At 48.2% G+C, this 18,294-nt stretch overlaps 1 protein-coding gene across 1 annotated transcript in view; it reads left to right on the top strand.

The window, feature by feature from the left end:
- LOC310824976 (roundabout homolog 1-like) overlaps nucleotides 1–18,294 on the top strand; it is a gene marked incomplete at its 5' end in the record, with an annotated part of 127,997 nt that overhangs the window by 104,119 nt on the left and 5,584 nt on the right. The window contains 16 exons of the mRNA XM_083697354.1: nucleotides 735–873; nucleotides 1,017–1,144; nucleotides 5,642–5,766; nucleotides 6,183–6,354; nucleotides 8,242–8,447; nucleotides 8,822–8,903; nucleotides 9,111–9,279; nucleotides 9,409–9,575; nucleotides 9,746–9,867; nucleotides 11,440–11,674; nucleotides 13,104–13,225; nucleotides 13,652–13,823; nucleotides 14,681–14,878; nucleotides 16,459–16,485; nucleotides 17,743–17,785; nucleotides 18,068–18,222. Of these exons, the coding sequence (XP_083553480.1) occupies nucleotides 735–873; nucleotides 1,017–1,144; nucleotides 5,642–5,766; nucleotides 6,183–6,354; nucleotides 8,242–8,447; nucleotides 8,822–8,903; nucleotides 9,111–9,279; nucleotides 9,409–9,575; nucleotides 9,746–9,867; nucleotides 11,440–11,674; nucleotides 13,104–13,225; nucleotides 13,652–13,823; nucleotides 14,681–14,878; nucleotides 16,459–16,485; nucleotides 17,743–17,785; nucleotides 18,068–18,222 (2,262 nt within the window). The remainder of the gene's footprint in view (nucleotides 1–734; nucleotides 874–1,016; nucleotides 1,145–5,641; nucleotides 5,767–6,182; nucleotides 6,355–8,241; nucleotides 8,448–8,821; nucleotides 8,904–9,110; nucleotides 9,280–9,408; nucleotides 9,576–9,745; nucleotides 9,868–11,439; nucleotides 11,675–13,103; nucleotides 13,226–13,651; nucleotides 13,824–14,680; nucleotides 14,879–16,458; nucleotides 16,486–17,742; nucleotides 17,786–18,067; nucleotides 18,223–18,294) is intronic.

The following is an 18,294-nucleotide window of genomic DNA, read 5'->3' as shown; positions in this document are numbered from 1 at the left end:
GCACACACATTTATAATGCCGAGTGAAAACATTTAGGACTAATAGAATAATACCGCTGATTGAAGAAACAGATCTGTTAAAATGTGCTTTGGGGACCCATGTGTATAAAATGGTTTGGTTTTAACAAGCCCTCAAAGTTCTAAGTGGATTTATTGTGTTGTATTCATGTCATAAATAAGAAAAGGGGAAAAAAGTAAATGTTTAACGTGCAAATAAGCTGAAATATGGAATTTATCACTCTATAGAGCTTTCAAAATAAGGGTTGAGACCACGGGGGGTGAATTAGGGTGTGTTACATCCGTTCCTAGGAGAGGGGATTAGGGGTGGCTAATGCCATTTTGATGCGCCTCATATCTTATATCTTTGTATTACCGCAGCTTCTCGAGGATGTGTGTTAAAGACCAAAGCTGCGATTTCAGTTAAACTTCAAAAGTGTGTGATAGGATTTCAATGCAGCTAATGTGAACCAGCAGGAATAAAGCCAAAATAGAAACCCAGAGAAATGGAGTGAGATTGAGAAAGGCAATGTGTTTATGTGCTTTCTGCAGATGACAAAGTACACCTTAGTGTGTGCATTAGAATGTTGTTGTTGATGATAATGATGATGAGGATGAAGATGATCATAATGATGACAATGATGAGGATGAGGATGATGATGAGGATGATGATGATGATTATGACAATGATGATGATGATGATGATGATGAGGACGATGACCGTGTTCCCCCATGCAGAGAGCCCGGGGTTTGTGAAGAGGCCCAGTAGTGTGGTGGTCCTGGCTGACGAGAGTGTGGAGTTCCGCTGTGAGGCCCGGGGGGATCCTGTCCCCACAGTCCGCTGGAGGAAAGAGGATGCTGACCTGCCCAAGGGGAGGTAAGGGAGCGAGACCATAGAAACCCCTTATACTCCTTCTCTCACTTACACACATGTTAAACCTCTCTCCTGTCTTCTCCTGTGTGTGTGTGTGTGTGTGTGTGTGTGTGTGTGTGTTTCTGTGCGTGCGTGTGTGGCCGCAGATATGAGATCCTTGAAGACCACACCCTGAGCGTGCGTGGCGTGACCCCATCAGACGAAGGCTCCTACACGTGTGTGGTAGAGAACATGGTTGGGGCGGCCGAGGCGTCTGCCTCCCTCACCGTACACGGTCGGTACAACCCCATAACCCTAATCCTAACCCCAACCCTAACCCCATAACCCCAACCCCATAACCCCAACCCTCACACCTGCTGTTAAACTCTCTATGAGTGGACGAGACCTAGACTGGTGCAGCTGTTCCTCTCACACATTCATGGAGAGAAAGTGTCACATAGACAGCTGTTCTCAGATCAGTTGGATCTCTTACCTAAACCCTGTGTAGCCACACCACTGAGTATCAGCCACTGATCTCCAGCCTTGTTGTTGTTGTTGTTGTTGCATGCAGAGTCGTATCATTTTTCACTCATGTGACCAGCGGGTTCCCAGGATAACAGAGTCAGTTTATGGGCTGGTGTTATCTGGGAGGTATTTGCTGTATCAATATTGGGTTGTTTTCATATCAGTTTAGCAGTAATCAGGGCTATAGTACTACTAGCCCTGTTGCCATATATGGCCCACTGCTCTAGTCTCATTGTAACCCATTACTGGAGCAGAGAATGAGATGAGAACGAGTCACATGATGGCAGTGTTGATGACGCAACAGGAAGTGGGCTAATCTGTGAGGGTTGCCCTGCCCTGCCACAACGACCCCCCAGCAAGCATGGAGAAGGGCAGGAAATGAGTAGTAACACCCCACCAGACACACACACGCGCTCACACACACACAGACACACACACACAGACACACACGCACAGTTCCCAGCACCCAGTGCCCCGGTGACACGGAGGCTGAGACAGACAGTCAGGATGAGCATGTCTTAATTAAAGACAAGGTTGAGTCTGTCCCACGCTGGGAAATGACATGGTTCCAATTAGCCAGTCTACTCCAGACTTGGGAAAACAGGGGCACCAGGGCTAATTTAGGGTCTTAGTGGAGGACAGGAAGAACAGATAACAGATGAGTATACAATTGGCTTAATTGGAGGGAGAGCAGAGCTGTCAAAATGTATTGTGTAACCTTTTCTCTCCTTCCTCTCTCTAACAATTCTCCTACCTGTGATGCTTGGTGTCAGCAGCCAGCGGTAGAGAGTAGAGGGGAGAGGGAGGGAGGAAGGAGGGAGGGAGGGAGGGAGGGAACAGGGGGAGGACAAATCTCCCCTGAAGGAAATGAGACATAACAACAGCACAGTCTGACAAACACATTATCTCATCTGGGGAGATACTTGAGGGTTCAGATCACCATGATAAGGAGGGAGGGATGGAGGGAGAGAGAGAAGGGGGGGGGGGGGGGGGGGGTTGTGCTATTGATTTTACAGAAGACTTTACTTTTCATAAATTCCTTCAAATCCCTATAATATAGTTTGCTCTGTGTTTTAATTGGCTGTAAAATGTCGATTTTTGGATTCTCAATTCTCAATCTTTGTCAAATGTATTCAGACTATTGATGCAATAATGGTTGTTTTACTCCAGTTTATCTGCAATTCTATTGATTTTTAACTGTTGTATTGTTATGTTTACACAAATGCTCAATAAGGATAGAGTACTCTCCCTAAAGCGTACATTTTGATTGACAAAGAGAAATTAAACCAGCTTCCATGGTGTCTCAGTGTTCTGGCTGAAACCCAAACATCCTCATGTCCTTGCTGTGTTTGAACAGATCCAATGAGGCAGGAAGAGAGATAAAGACATTTGTTTCCTTCATTGTAAGGAAACAAACAAGGCCTTGTGATTGGTGCAGTCAGGGCCACATCCAATCAACAGTGGAAATCCAAACATGTCAGAGGGCCCCCCTCCTCCCTCCCTCCCTCCCTCCCTCCCTCCCTCCCTCACTCACTCACTCACTCACTCGCTCACTCCAGCTGCTTTCATTCCAAACACAGAAACCTACACACAGAGACCTACACACAGAGACCTACACACAGAAACCTACACAGGGCTTTCTCCAAATCTTTATGGGTTTTCTTCTCTTTTTCCCTTAAGGCGCTTTTTCCATCACCCAACACTGTAACTCAGGTCCTTAATCACATCTATAGCACCAACACCATAGATTACCTTTTCAGTCATTTTACAGTAATTACAGTCATCTGGGTTACAATCGTTTTTCCTCAAAGCCAAGTCTTAATTCTTCTGCATTTGAGGGTGATTTATCCTTTATCCAGCGAGCAATCCCTCTCCCTCAACCATTTACCTCTCTCTCTCTCTCTCTCTCTCTCTCTCTCTCTCTCCATCTCTCCCCCCCACTCTCTCTCTCTCTCTCTCTCTCTCTCTCTCCATCTCTCCCCCCACTCTCTCTCTCTCTCTCTCTCTCTCTCTCCTCCTCTTCCTCCTCCCCTGGCCTATACAGTGTTCATGTTCCTTTATGGCCACTATAAGACTACTACTACTGTGCCACAGCTTTAACAGAGGAGATATGAAGCCCTTCAGTCCAGGGAGTGAGAGAGGGCTCCCGTCTCAGAGTGTCTGTGTTAGTTAATCCAACACATGGAACTAAAATTAGAGAGTCCATGTAGCCCTCCCCTTCCTCCCCCCTCCCTCACTCCCCTACCAGTTTATGTCTTCACTGGGGGGTCGTAACTCTGTCCAAACACGCCGCAGGCCGGGCAGGCCTCGTAACTCAACCCAACACTCCCCGTTGCAAGGTTTTTCACACCTTTGAGTCAACAGGTCCAGTGGGTCTCATAGGGTTCAGAACAGCCTTTGCCTTTGTCCCAGCGACCTCTCCACAACATATACACACACAAAAGCATGTACGCACACACACACACACACACACACACACACACACACACACACACACTCATACGTACGGTACACATGCACGCACGCATGCACGCACGCACGCACACACACACACACACACACACACACACCTCTGTCTTACCTTTCCACCTTCACCTCTTAACTGGCCCATTCTGCTGGCCAAACACAAGAGCTCATGTGTCCCCTCATCACCCCCTCCTCTCACCCCATAAACCTGCCAGGGGGGGATTCATGCCCCCGGCCCCGGCTCCCTCCATAAAACACACACTACATGTCAGGGGTCACGACCTTGGCTTTCAGTGCGGACCTAGCAGCATGACACCGAACCATTCGAACACTTGCACCACTGTTATGTGAGTGTGTTTCTGTGTTTCTGTGTGTGCGTGCGTGCGTGCGTGCGTGCGTGCGTGCGTGCGTGCGTGCGTGCATGTGTGTGCGTGTGTGTGTGTTCTCGCCAAGGAAATGTTTTCCTCCCAAGATTTGTGCTGCTTTTGATTTATTAGTTTCCCATATAACTCCACATAAATTGAATTAGACAGACAGGTTAGTGAAAAATGTAAAAATTATGGGCACTAAATACCCCCCCCCCCCTCCCACACACACACACAAACACTGTGAAGGAAATGTGGCATTCTCCAGGTGCATATTCAGTCAATGGAAATGGTTACATAAGGGCTGTATGAAATATGGTGCGAGCCCCGTTATGTAGCTAGCTGGGTGGAAGCCCATGGAGAGGGTCTGGACTGAGCTCAACACACTCAGGCAGGGGGCAGGAAGAGATGCTCTGCTTCCCCTGCCGCAGCACAGCATGCTAGGAGATGGCCTGTGGCTCTTTTGATGTCCATGCATGGACACATATTCATCAAGTGTCTCCCAGCTTCGAAAACATGGCTGTCAGGAGTAGGGGTGAGAGGGTTCAGAGGGCATTGTAGCCAGATCCAACAACAACAACAACAACAACAACAACAACAGCGACAATCTCCTTCATGCCCCTTGCCATGTCTGGGTCCGCTGTCTGTTCCTATCTGGCTCTCTGTCATGACCCTCTGTGCTTCTGTCTGTTAGACTGTGTGTGTGTGTGTGTGTGTGTGTGTGTGTGTGTGTTGTGTGTGTGTGCGTGCGCGCGCGCGTGCGTGTGTGTGTGTGTCTGTGCGTGCATGTGTATGTCCCCACATTGTCCGCACAGTGAAGGGGGATGTGTGTAACACCAGACTCCCAGTAAACACAGATGAGCCCCCTCCCCCTCCCCCTCCCCCACACCACCACCACCACCACCACTCCTGAGACCATCCACAGTCAACAGACCTTCCCTCATATCCCCTCATATCATGTGGAGCCCCTGACTATGCACTAAAAGTACCTTTTAAAGAAACGGTGTGGCTTCCCTTCCTTCATGTATACATTCACCAACGTGTCATAGGAAATGTTTAACTGATATGACTCATCATTGTCTCATTGCATGTGTGTGTGTTCCATTATTCATCCTCTGCTTTTGTGTTTGTGTCTTTTCTCTTGTAGTCCTCACTGGTAAGAGCCCATCCCATAATCATTCTTCTTCCATCCATCAACCAATAAGTATTCACATCTCAGTAGTTGTTGTCATAGGCAACTATAATAAGATAATAAAAAAAAAAAATTATAATAAGATATTATAATAATCTCTCTGTGTGTTTGTGATTTTAACCATTGTTTGATGCTATTTATTTGACACATTTAGTCAGTTCAGTTGTTTATGTTCTGATCCTGTGTGTGTGTGTGTGTGTGTGTGTGTGTGTTTTAACCGTGGGATATCTGTCCACCCGTGCAGCGCCTCCGGCGTTCGCCATGCGCCCCAGGAACCAGGTGGTGGCGGTGGGGCGAACGGTCACCTTCCAGTGTGAGGCCACAGGCAACCCTCAGCCTGCTATCTTCTGGCAGAGAGAGGGGAGCGAGGTCAGTCAAATAGCCTGAGGTTTTCTCTTCCCGTACCAACGAACAGACGTACAAGAGTCTCATTCACAGTCTCGTGAAGAGTCTCATTCACAAAAAAAAGACATCACTCCAATACAATGATTGCCGTCATGACAATAAAACCCTTTAGAATATAGAATAGAATAGAATACGGTACATCTGAAGTGACAGTAACCATGTTTTGTCGTTCGTTTAGCATAATCATTACATTCTTAAAGATGTGCAGCATGTCAGTCCTGTAGGTTTCCTTGACAAGGCAACCCGGTGTTCATTCAGTCACTGTGCGTTCTTTACAATCTCTTAAACGCACTGTATGGTCTCCTTAACACCTATTGTTGGTGCTATAGTGCCATTCTCTGTTGATAAAGGCCTTTATCCTGTGTCGCTCTGTCCTCCAGAGCCTGCTGTTCTCCTACCAGCCCCCGCAGCCCTTCAGCCGCCTCTCCGTGTCCCAGACGGGCAGCCTGACCATCGCAGACTCCCAGCGCTCCGACGCCGGTTACTACAGCTGCCAAGCGCTCAACATCGCAGGCAGCGTCATCACCAAGGCCCTGCTGGAGGTCACTGATAGTGAGTGAGGGAAGGGGGGAGGAGAAGGGAGGACAGGGGGGAGGAGGAGGAGGAGGAGGAGGAGGGGGGGAGAGAGAGAGGGGGGGTTACTTCTGCTGTGTGTAACACCTCCAAACAGATATCATAACTGTGACGGCACCACTGGGAGCGAAGCTTTTTTTTGATGCACGGCAAGGTTTACGAATAACCAAGCTGAAGTCTCTTCGTTGTGTGGTTTGTGTTTTTTTTTTTTTTTCCTCCCTGCATGCCTAAGTTGAAGAATTAGTGCAGCTTTTGACGGAGGATGCATACTGTAGAGGTCTCTGTTCTAAGCTCCTGTTTCTGTTATGACTAAACAAGCCCTGCTACAGTTATGTATCTGTGTTACTAGTTGCTCCTTGGCTGACTGGCTGTATGGCAGATTGGCCTTGGCTGTAGACTGGCGAGGTGCCCAGCTCTCCTTTCTGGTTCAGTGTTTTGTACTGTAGTTGGCCTTGGTTACTAATTGTTGTTGGAGTGAATTCAGGAACCCTCAGCTGCAGGCATTTGGAGCTGCAAACCACCCGTTCCCATGGCGACCGAGTGCACAGAGGCCTCCCCTCCTCCTCTTCCCTCATTCCCAATTGAACCCCCCCCCCCCCGAATTGAACCCTCCCCCAAAACACACACACACACACACACACACACACACACACTCACACACAGCCATAGACACCTTGCTGCGTCCCCCTCCCATATGTCATGCTGGTGAACCTAATAATGATAATACTGATAATTGCATCAGTTATTAAAAAAACAAATTAAAATGTTGAATCTGGCTTTAAGGCCTACAACAGTAATTACATTACTAGCACTACCAGCAATGTCTACTGCGACCCAATAAACTGACCTGTGTGTGAGTGTGTGTGTGTGTGTGTGTGTGTGTGTGTGTGTGTCCACAAGTGTGTGTGTGGGTGTGCATGAGTGTGTCTGTGGGTGTGCATGAGTGTGGGTGTGGGTGTGCACAAGTGTGTGTGAGTGTGGGTGTGTGTGTGTGTGTGTGTGTGTGTGCGCATGCGTCTTCACTATGTACATATATTAACTTAATTAACATAATTGCCTACAGGCATTCGGTGTCTGTGCGCTGACTTGGGCGGGAGCAGCTCATTGGTTATGAGTAATCATATGGTAATGGTAATCCTTTCTGCAGCCGCGGAAATGAGAGTCACCCACTTAATGTACACTCAATTACACTTAATGGAAATGAAACAAGGATGTAGCATGTTGGATTTAATCTACGAAGCCCTCCTCCTCTCACTCTCCTGTCCCTTATATTCTGTCTGGGCGAATATACCCCCCCCCCCCCCCCTCCCCCTCTCCTCTCCTCCCCCACAGTCAGAGTGGGGTATTTGTATGGAAATAACTTGGTGCCATTACCTACGGCGGTTTTTCAAGGTGTTTCCATTATCTTTTTTCTCTCTCTCGCTGATTTTTGGAGAGCTTTTTTTCCACCCACATTTCCACGTACTGGTCTGTGAAGTGGAGAGTGAGGCCTGGTATCTTAATGGGATTTGTTATTAGTTGGGGGCTGCTGTGGTTGCTCTGGATGATGACAGCTCCTGAAGCTCCTACTCCACCCTATGATTAAGCCAGTTAACTGGGCCTGGGGGGGGGGGGGGGGGGCTAGCGGGGCAGGTGGGGGGCGGTCAGGGGGGCTACTCACCCTCTATTGTTGTCTTCTCTTCGTACCAATTTTCTCCAATATCTTTCACATCTCACATGTCCTTCATTTTCACTGTCTGCCCTTTTTCTCTCCCCTTGTATCCCTTCTATTCTTTCTTTAATGTATTTGTCGATATCAGTTGAGATCAGCTGAGCTTTTTCATTTCAATATTTTTAACGGGTGTTATACCTTTTTTTTTTTAATAGTGGTATCCGACCGCCCGCCTCCTGTGATCAGACAAGGCCCGGCCAATCAGACCGTACCTGTGGACAGCACGGTGGTCCTGGGTTGCCTAGCAACAGGAACCCCCTCTCCATCGGTCCACTGGAAGAAGGACGGGACCGTGGTCTCCCCCCAGGACTCCCGCGTCTCCCAGATGGACACGGGAGCGCTGCAGATCCGCTACGCAAAGGTAGGGGGCAGTGTGACACATCACAGCCTCACAACCACAAAGTCTCCCACAAAGCCCACCCGACCACACTAACCTGTCTGTGTGTCTGTGTGTCTGTGTGTCTGTCTGCCTGTGTGTCTGTCTATCTGTGTCTGTGTGTCTCTGTCTCTATCTCTGTCTGTCTGTGTGTCTGTGTCTGTCTATCTGTCTGTCTGTCTGTCTGTCTATCTGCCTGTCTACCTGTCTGTCTGTCTGTCTGTCTGTCTGTCCATCCGTCTGTCCATCTGTCTGTCTGTTTGTGTGTCTGTCTGTCTGTCCGTGTGTCTGTCTGTGTGTCTGTCTGTGTGTCTGTCTGTCTGGGTGTCTGTCTGTCTGTCTGTCCATCTGCTCTTCAGCTGGGTGATACCGGCTTCTACACCTGCGTTGCGTCCAGCCCCAGCGGAGAGGCATCTTGGAGGGCTTACCTGGAGGTGGAAGGTGGGTGACAGAGCTGGAAGGAGGGGAGAGAGAGTGATAGAGGGATAGAGCGAGAGAAAAGGTTTATCAAATAAGGAAAATAACTGACTCAGTTTTGTCTTGCTCTCAAAGCTGATGTGTGAGTGTGAATACATGTTTGGTTCGTGTGTATTATACTGTAGCTTGTTGAGCCGAGGTCGTAGTTGATTTTCGGATTTTTCCTGGCAGAGTTTGGAGTGGTGGTCCAGCCAGGCCGCCCCACAGACCCTAACCTGATCCCCAGCGCCCCGTCCAAACCAGAGGTGACGGACGTCAGCCGGACCTCCGTCACACTGTCCTGGAAGCCCAACCCCAACGCCGGGGCCACACCCACCTCCTATGTCATCGAGGCGTTCAGGTAAACCAAGAAAGGAAGATATGTGTGTCTCGTCATATTGACTGTGTCTACAGTATGTCTACCATGTACTTGTGAGACCTTGCCTTATTGTAAGTTGTGTTATGGTTGTCCCTCCCTTCCTCCGTGCAGCCACACGTCCAGGAGTAGCTGGGTGACTCTGGCTGACCACGTGAAGACGGAGACCTTCCTCCTGAAGAACCTGAAGCCTGGTGCTGTCTACCTGTTCCTGGTTCGAGCAGCCAACGCCTATGGCCTCAGTGACCCCAGCCCCATCACTGACGCAGTCAGGACACAAGGTAAGCACAGTCCTCAACTCTTGACCAGCTTTTCAACACTCATCATCAAGGACAGAGAATGCAGTTCAGTGGAGCTGGAGTGACTGACAGTGACCTAACCTCCTTCACCATCTTTGGCTGGGAGTAGGTAAGCTAGTTTTGAACCCCTTTTCCCATCTCTGTGTCCACAGACACCCCACCCACCATCCAGGGTGTGGACCACCGTCAGATCCAGAGGGAGCTGGGAGATGTGGTGGTCCATCTGCACAACCCCACCATCCTCTCCTCCTCCTCCATCAGAGTACAGTGGACAGTGAGTAGACCCCTCAAAACCTGTTTAAAGACTATGTAAAACATGTATCTCTCTCTCTCTCTCTTTATATATATATATATATATATGGAACCGTACAATGTAGAAAATAATAAAAAATAAAGAAAAACCATTGAATGAGAAGGTGTGTCCAAACTTTTGACTGGTACTGTATACTGTACATTATATGTATATAATAGATGCTAGTGCTATAAATACATATATCTCCTTTTTGGGGTTAATGCTTTGGTTTATACAAATAAAACTCGAAAGAAATTGAAATACTATCCATGAATATGCTCTACAAATCCAATAATAAATATGTTTGACGATGAAATCGGTACAATGCATAGAGAGTTGAGTGTGTAGACACAGAACATGACTCTGGCTGGAAGGCCAGCTGTCTAGAGCTCTTTGGTCGGATGTGGAACTATTGCCCTAATCAAGACCACCTGTGCTGACAGAAAGAGTTTCTGTCAGAGCCTATGAGAGAGGACATTTATACATTCTGATGCGTTTCTCCCTCTCCCTCTCCCCCACGAAGGGGCTAAGGGGTGAGTCCCCATTGATGAATGAGCTGACGTGTGCATATGTCAGAGGTACAGTCGTAAACACAGAGCTTGAATGTAAATAGTTTAGCCGAGCGGGGCCAAAGCTAGTCGGGAACGGGCTCTCCGTGGCCCAGCCTACAATATGTGGAAGTTGACTGGGTTTCTTTAGACGACGACTACCCGCTTCTCGGGACAGAGAAGGATTCATAGCACCACTGTACAGAGGAGCGAATAAATCTTTTGAAACGGTTCATAACCCACTGTTATGGGTTATGGCCATTTGAAGAAGTCAATAATAAAGTGCTTGTAAAACTTCCTGAGCCGTTTCTAAGAGGCTGAACTCTATAGGCCCGTGTTTTCTCGGAGTGCTAGTTAGCAGTGCCCTCCTAGCAGTGTCTTAACCAGTCCCAGGCTCTCAGGAAACTGGTGGCTAGTGATGACCTCATGCTGTGGTTTTTCTCAGAGCACTGAGAGATGAAGGGGGGGGGGGGGATCTTGTAACCTAAGATCTCCCCATAGGCACCAGGGTAACAGACCTCTCCGAGAGGATGTTCAGAGTCTGTAGTTGCAGTACTAGCCTAACGCATGCAGAATATTTAGAGTCCTGCCTCACCAAACGCACACTGCTTTTGGACACAGCGTTTTACTTCACACAGTTCGCTAGGCTAACATCGGAGTGCTCTGTATTCTATCCTGCTGCTCTATTGGCATCGACATTGACACCATAGATTTATTGCCTTTCCCTGGATTTTCTATAATGTTGTTTTGGTTGGACTCTACCCAATTTAATATGAATGGTTATGGCAACTGAATAAACTGGCAACCAAACAGACTAGGAGTTCTCTCTCTAGTCACATTCAAATGGGGAGGGAATTACAACGGAAAGAAGTTTAGTCAACGAAACGATACAAACACACTTCACATTTTCCCTGTTCGAATCGATGCATGACTTCATCAGCGAGCATCTGGCTTCAGTCGTACCCTCTTCATGAAACGCTCGACCCCTCCCATTCTCTGCCACTAGGTGGAGCAGCAGTCTCCGTACATCCAGGGCTACAAGGTGATGTTCAGAGCCTCCGCTGAGCTGGGCCAGCCTGGGGGCCAGTGGGGTGTGTTGGAGGTGCGGACCCCGGGAGAAGGTGGCACGGTGGTACCACAGCTGAAGAAGGGCGTCACCTATGAGTTCAAAGTGCGTCCCTTCTTCGATGAATTCCAGGGCGCAGACAGCGAGGTGAAGGTGGCGAGGACGCTGGAGGAAGGTGAGAGGCTGTCTGTGTGTGTGTGTGTGTGTGTGTGTGTGTGTGTGTGTGTGTGTGTGTGTGTGTGTGTGTGTGTGTGTGTGTGTGTGTGTGTGTGTGTGTGTGTGTGTGTGTGTGTGTGTGTTCAGGGTAGGAGGATGGGGTGGATTGTTCTGTACTCATTTCCTACGGTAGACCAGAATGTGTTTGCGGTACTCTTTTAAGATCTAAATCGGTTGGTAGAATGGAATGAGATTATTGAAACACCCGTCACTGCCACACCACACTGTGTTTGCTAATTGTTTTGGAGATGTATGGGTGTTTGTGTATGTCTGTAGCATAGTAATCACCACGGGTAATGTTTGGGAGTTTCTCATTGTTTCAAAGCATGTGTGTTCGTGTGTGTGTGTGTGTGTGTGTATGCGAGTACAGAGCAGCAGCTGTGGAGACAAATTGAGCTGCTAATTGTTTTGTAAGTTTTCATACGTAGAGCCTCCACCCCAGACAATAGACATTGCCTGCTTCCATTCTATTTAAGCAGGCATGCCGTGACTAAGCTCCCAGGGCCAGCATAGAGCTGATTCACTTTAATGACTCTCATCAGGTGACTACCACCACAGTGCCATAGAGGGATACATAAACCGTACGCAACCGTACAATTATGTTTCCCAGTAATTTTCTTGAGGCAACCGGTATTGATGATAAACTTGCGATTTGTCAACTTGTGGCTTTGTGTGGGTTTTATACCCTCAGGCAGAGAAGGCCCAAAGGATGCAGAGGTCTGAGGAAAACATGTTTTTACCCAATCATGTACTGTATCTCTTTAATTCATGTGGTCACATAGGACTTCCTTTGGTCAATACACACAGTATATCATTTTTGACATGTCAAAAACCTACTGCAATAGCTTTGTGAAAGCTGGCCACAAACCAAAAAATTTAATCATTAACATTTCTCCCTCCTAGTTTTTTTTAAAAGTTAGAATTAAAACATATTTTTTATATTCAAATGTACAATGTACCTAGCCTCCAACTCCCTCCAGATTACGTTCAGAATGTCCCACAGTAGCTATTGCATATGCAGTCGATACAAATGTGGTGCATCGGATCTGAATTGTCTCTACATTTTCTTTCATGTCATGTAGAAGAGAGCTACGACATGAACCAGGATCAAACCAGCTTGGATTTCTTTGATGTCATAGTCTGTCTGTCTGACTGTCTATGTCTGTCTGTCTGTCTGTCTGTCTGTCTGTCTGTCTGTCTGACTGTCTGATTGTCTGTCTGATTGTCTGTCTGTCTGTCTGTCTGTCTGTCTGTCTGATTGTCTGTCTGATTGTCTGTCTGATTGTCTGTCTGTCTGTCTGACTGCCTGTTTGTCTGTCTGATTGTCTGTCTGATTGTCTGTCTGTCTGATTGTCTGTCTGATTGTTCTGTTTGTTCCTCCGACTCAGCCCCCAGCGGAGCCCCCCGGGGCGTTACCGTGACGAAAAGCGATGCCAATGGGACTGCAATCCTGGTCGCCTGGCAACCGCCTCCCAAAGAGGAACAGAACGGATTTGTCCAGGAGTACAAGGTAAGAAGAAGTGGGGAGAACAGCAAAGGGATACACAGAAGAATGGAACAGGACCTCAACAATACCACTCTCTTCCTCACACTCCCTTGGCTTCATGCGTTTTTACTGTATTCTAGCAAAGATGGAGTAAAAACAATGATGTGAGGCATCGCCCTCTACTGGCCTAATGTTGATATGACTTACATGTTTCCTGAGTGGCTTTTATTATTCAGTCAAACTGTCACCATCAACCCTCCCCCCCAGGGGAACCTTTTTGACCACAATAGAAATGTTATTCATTCAAGTCTTGGACTTTATTTAGTAATAACACAATCGATTATTCACCCACGTGTCGGTTTTTGTATGGGTTAGGGTTATGTATGCTTGATAAAACATAAAAAAAAAAAAGGAAAGTCAAATAACCAAAACTAAACCAAACTGTTTTAGATCTGGTGCCTGGGCAACGAGAGCCGTTACCACGTCAACCGTACAGTGGACGGCTCCACCTTCTCCGTGCTGATCCCCAGCCTGGCTCCGGGGATACGCTACAGCGTGGAGGTCGCCGCTAGCAACGGCGCTGGCCCAGGGGTCAAGAGTGATGTCACCATTTTCCAGCTAGGTGAGAATGCTGCCTGGAGGGGTCTCGACCGGAACCTAAAAACCTTCACGTTCTCCTCAGGTCACCAGAGGCATCAGGATAGATTGGTCTACGATTTGCGTACTGTGTCAGTGGCTCACCACGGCCACGTCGACGGTGGCTCTCACTCAAGCCTGAACACGAACATGAGCATCTCTCTCTCTCTCTTTCTCTGAGTCAACACACAACGCCTTTAGTTAAGTGTAATCAAAAATAATGACTGCTCAACCTCTCCTGCCCTCTCCCGACAAGACACACGCACGCACGCACATATGCACACACACACGCACACACGCGCACACGCAACTCACGCACACACACACACACACACACACACACACACACACACACACGCACGCACACAAACCACTGATGCTTTGAACTCTATTCACCACCTCTCTCTCCCCCCCACCCCCCCCCCCCCCCCACCAGCCATTCCCATATGATCTGTATCAAGCCTTTTTTTACACTAACTTGATGGAGTAAATCCATGAGTATGTTGACACCTTGAATGGACGCCAGAGACTCCTGGCCTCCGGTTCACCTCTAGCGCTCCGAGCCGATGGCAGCAGAATGGCAGCGTATCTCTGGGACCAGACTGATGTGGAGATTGCTCCGCTCAGCTGATTCTCCTATCTCTCTAATGTTGTTTTCCATCGCGCTGGAGTTGAACTGCTATTGAAGTGCTGCTGTTTTTATTCCCTTTATCTCTTCGCCGTCCTGCACTTTTATCCTATTTACTTCTTCCTCCGTTCCTCTTCTAATACCTTCTGTCTCCCCTCCTCCCCCCCCTCCTCCCCTCCTCCCCTCCTCCTCCTCCCTCTCCTGCTCTTCCCCAGACTCTGCGGGTCAGATGATGGACAGTCAGGTGGACCGGGATACGCTGTCTCAGATCTCAGACGTGGTGAAGCAGCCGGCCTTCATCGCGGGCATCGGCGCCACCTGCTGGGTGGTGCTCATGGTGTTCAGCGTGTGGCTGTACCGCCACCGCAAGAAGAGGAGCGGCCTCAGCAGCAGCTACGCCGGCATCCGCAAGGGTGAGCGCGCGCGCGCGTGTGTGCGTGTGTGTGTGTGTGTGTGTATGCGTGTGTCTGTGCATCTGCGTGACTGTCTGTGTGTGTGTCCGTGTCTGTCTGTGCGTGTGTGTGTGTGTGTGTGTGTGTGTGTGTGTGTATGTGTGTGTGTGTGTGTGTGCGTGTGTCTGCGTTACTGTCTGTATGTGTGTCCGTGTCTGTCTGTGCGTGACTGTCTCTGTCTGTGTCTGTGTTTGTGTACGTGTCTGTGCGTGTGTGTGTCTGTGTCTGTCTGTGCGTGACTGTCTCTGCCTCTGTCTGTATGGTGTGGTGTGTGTGTGTCTGTGTGTGTAACTACTAGTAGAACAGTACCGTGGGAAAGGGGTTTTTAAGAGAGCTGTCAGGATCAGGATGGACTGGGGTTATTAGGGGGCAGAAGGAGTACATACCATACACAGTATGCACTATACTTAAGTATAGTACTCTCGTTCTAAAATCACATGTTAGCAGCCACTAAGTTACAGATTCACCATGCACATCTTTAAAGGTCAGTCAAACCACATGAATGTGGTACTGTGGAGGGAATGAAAGAAAAGGGGGGGGGTGAGGAGATTGGGGGGATGAGGGGAGGTGAAGACGGAGAGACAGAGAGGAGGAGAGGGCGTTAGGTTTGCGTTACGTGTTGTGGTTATGTTTAGCTCAACCGTGAGCAACCTGAGCTCTGACACACACACACACAGGTTAGAGAAAGGACACCGGCCTCTGTGTCACCATGTTAAACGTGTTTACTCATTTTCATCACATTAAGGTGTTTTTCTCCCTCCAGCTCTGTGACACATGCCTGGTGTCGTGGTGCTTTCATCCTCAACGTAGGGAGTGTGATAACCAGATCACATCTGGAGAGAAAAAAAAGACCCAGTTTGGTCTTATCTTTGTACTGACTTTAAAGACCTCAAAGGCGATTGAGGATCAGACGCCTGGCACATCCCAGATTACGTTGACATTCAAAGGCTGACATTTAGTAGCTCATTTGCTGGGTGCCACACTGGTGTGGTGTAACACAGGGAGAGTAAGGACAGGCCTGTCACCCTGCCACTGAGGTGGATGTTCTGTTATCTCTGTTATCTGTCTTCTCTATGTGTGACTCCGTGTGAACTCCATTACCCCCGCCAAGGCCACCTGTGTGTGTGCGTGTGTGTTTGTGTTTGTGTGTGTGTGTGTGTGTGTGTGTGTGTATGTGTGTGTGTAGATGTTGTGTTTGTGTATATGTTTGTGTGTGTGTGTGTGTGTGTGTGTGTGTGTGTGTGTAGATGTTGGGTTTGTGTATATGTTTGTGTGTGTGTGTAGATGTTGTGTGTGTGTGTGTGTGTGTGTATATGTTTTTGTGTGTCTCTGATTCAATGTGTGAATGCACAGTAGATGAATGCACGTGAATGCACGTATGCTGGTTTTCATTATGCTTTTGTCACAGAGTTTTATAATGGGCCTGTCACCTTGTGTATATGTTTTGCAATCACTCATTGACCTTGCTCTTCCTTTTCTCTCTCTTTCCCTCCCTCCTTCTCTCCCTCCTCTTCCCTCTGTCCTTGGGTTTGTTCCTGCAGTCCCATCTTTCACCTTTACGCCTACAGGTATGTATACATTATGAATGTGCTGAATGCATAGTAGGCCTAAGTGTAATGGCCTTGGAGTTTCTATGAATCTCCCTATTCATACACACACACACATACACATACACACACACACACACACACACACACACACACACAGTCCTCATCCATGTATCCTAAGCTCCTCCGATCGTATCTAAAGTAATTTTTACTTCTCCTGTAAACATGAAGGTAATTCTCTAGCCCAGTGGAAGTCTAGTTTAGAGTTAGCACAATATGGGGTCAGGTGGTCCCACAGAAACATGATTATATAGGTTTTTTCTTTTCTTTTTTAAACATAGTATCTCACTCAGCAAGGTCAACTGTAGGCTGTTTAAAGGTGACGTCATGACAGAAGGTGTGCAGTCAGTGGGTGAGAGGAAGGGGTCACAGAGAGGACATTAGTCCTCCCCCTCCGTCTTCTCATGGGTGAGATGGAGACAGTCGTCGACACAATAGCGCCGGTTGCCGTGCGGTTGTGGTGAAGAGACTTGTTGAAGAGACGCTGAGTCACCGCGCCGTAGGATGAGAGGAGAGGCAGTCATGACACCCCCTCATCTCATAGCAACTCTCCACCTACACAACAGTCCCCCATGTTGCCACTTGTCCTTCAGCATGACTGTAGAAGTGTAGGGGTTTAATCATGTGGTTGAAGTGACTCCCGCTCTGCTGGAGAGCGTCTGTCTGAACTGAAGGGGGGGGGGTATTGTTTGGTGTGAAGTGAGCCTCGGGGTGTGAGGGAGGGATCGTGTTTAAAAACTCAGACTGATTATTGTTTTTGTACATGTGCGTGAACTTTCAGCGCTATAAGTGGCTCGAGTGTGTGTGTGTGTGTGTGTGTGTGTATGTGTGTGTGTGTGTGTGTGTGTGTGTGTCTGTGTGTGTCTGGGTGTGTGTCTGTGTTTGTGTGTGTGTGTGTGTGTGTGTGTGTGTGTGTGTGTGTGTGTGTGTGTGTGTGTGTGTGTGTGTGTGTGTGTGTGTGTGTCTGTGGTCTGTGTCTCTGTGTGAGTGTGTACCATATGAGTCATGACAGGATGTACCTATCAGTTGTCCTGAGTCAGACCCTGTTGTGAGGATGAGTAAATAGTCCCAGGTCACAGCAGCCTGGCTGTCCCTCCTGACCTGTGTTTGTAGTCCAGACATGTTGTTCCTATAAGCCTGTTTCCTCTCAACTCTCATCCTTTCTTCCTTGTATTTCTCATATATTCCTCTTTCTTTTTCTCTCCCTGTCTGTTTCAGTGGCCTATCAGCGAGGAGGAGAGTCTGTCTGCAGTGCTGGAAGGTGTGTGCTGTTTTTATTTATTTTTTATGCCTCTGTCTTTATGGTGCCCTTGCGATGTTTTTGGAAAGAGCAGGAAAGTTGGATGATGGAACAATCCATGCATTTTCACACTATGACCACCAGGGGGAGTGCTCTCCCTGTCTAATAACTGAGAGGAGAGCGAAACTCTTCTAGCCCTACCCATCCCTGACTTGACTCATTGTTGATTTCGTTCCACGTAAAAAAGGGGTTCAGTGTCGTTCGGTGAAATAACGGCTATGGTTCTTGTCGTGGTTCTGTCAGGCCCGGACTTCTAAACATGGGCGACCCGGTGAGCCAACCGTGGCTGGCCGACTCCTGGCCCAACGCCTGCGCCAATCACAAAGACTGCAGCATGAACTGCTGCAACAGTGGCAACGGCACCAGTGACAGCAACATGACCACCTACAGCCGCCCAGGTGAGTACAGGAGGCCTCCTCCTCCTCTGGGGTCAAAGGTCAGCTCCTATAAGTGGAACAAACAGCTTTTAT

The sequence above is a fragment of the Argentina silus genome (assembly GCF_951799395.1).
Source record: "Argentina silus genome assembly, chromosome: 2".
Lineage (NCBI taxonomy): Eukaryota > Metazoa > Chordata > Actinopteri > Argentiniformes > Argentinidae > Argentina > Argentina silus.
The sequence above is the reverse complement of the archived record's forward strand: the minus strand, read 5'-3'. Positions and strand labels throughout refer to the sequence as shown.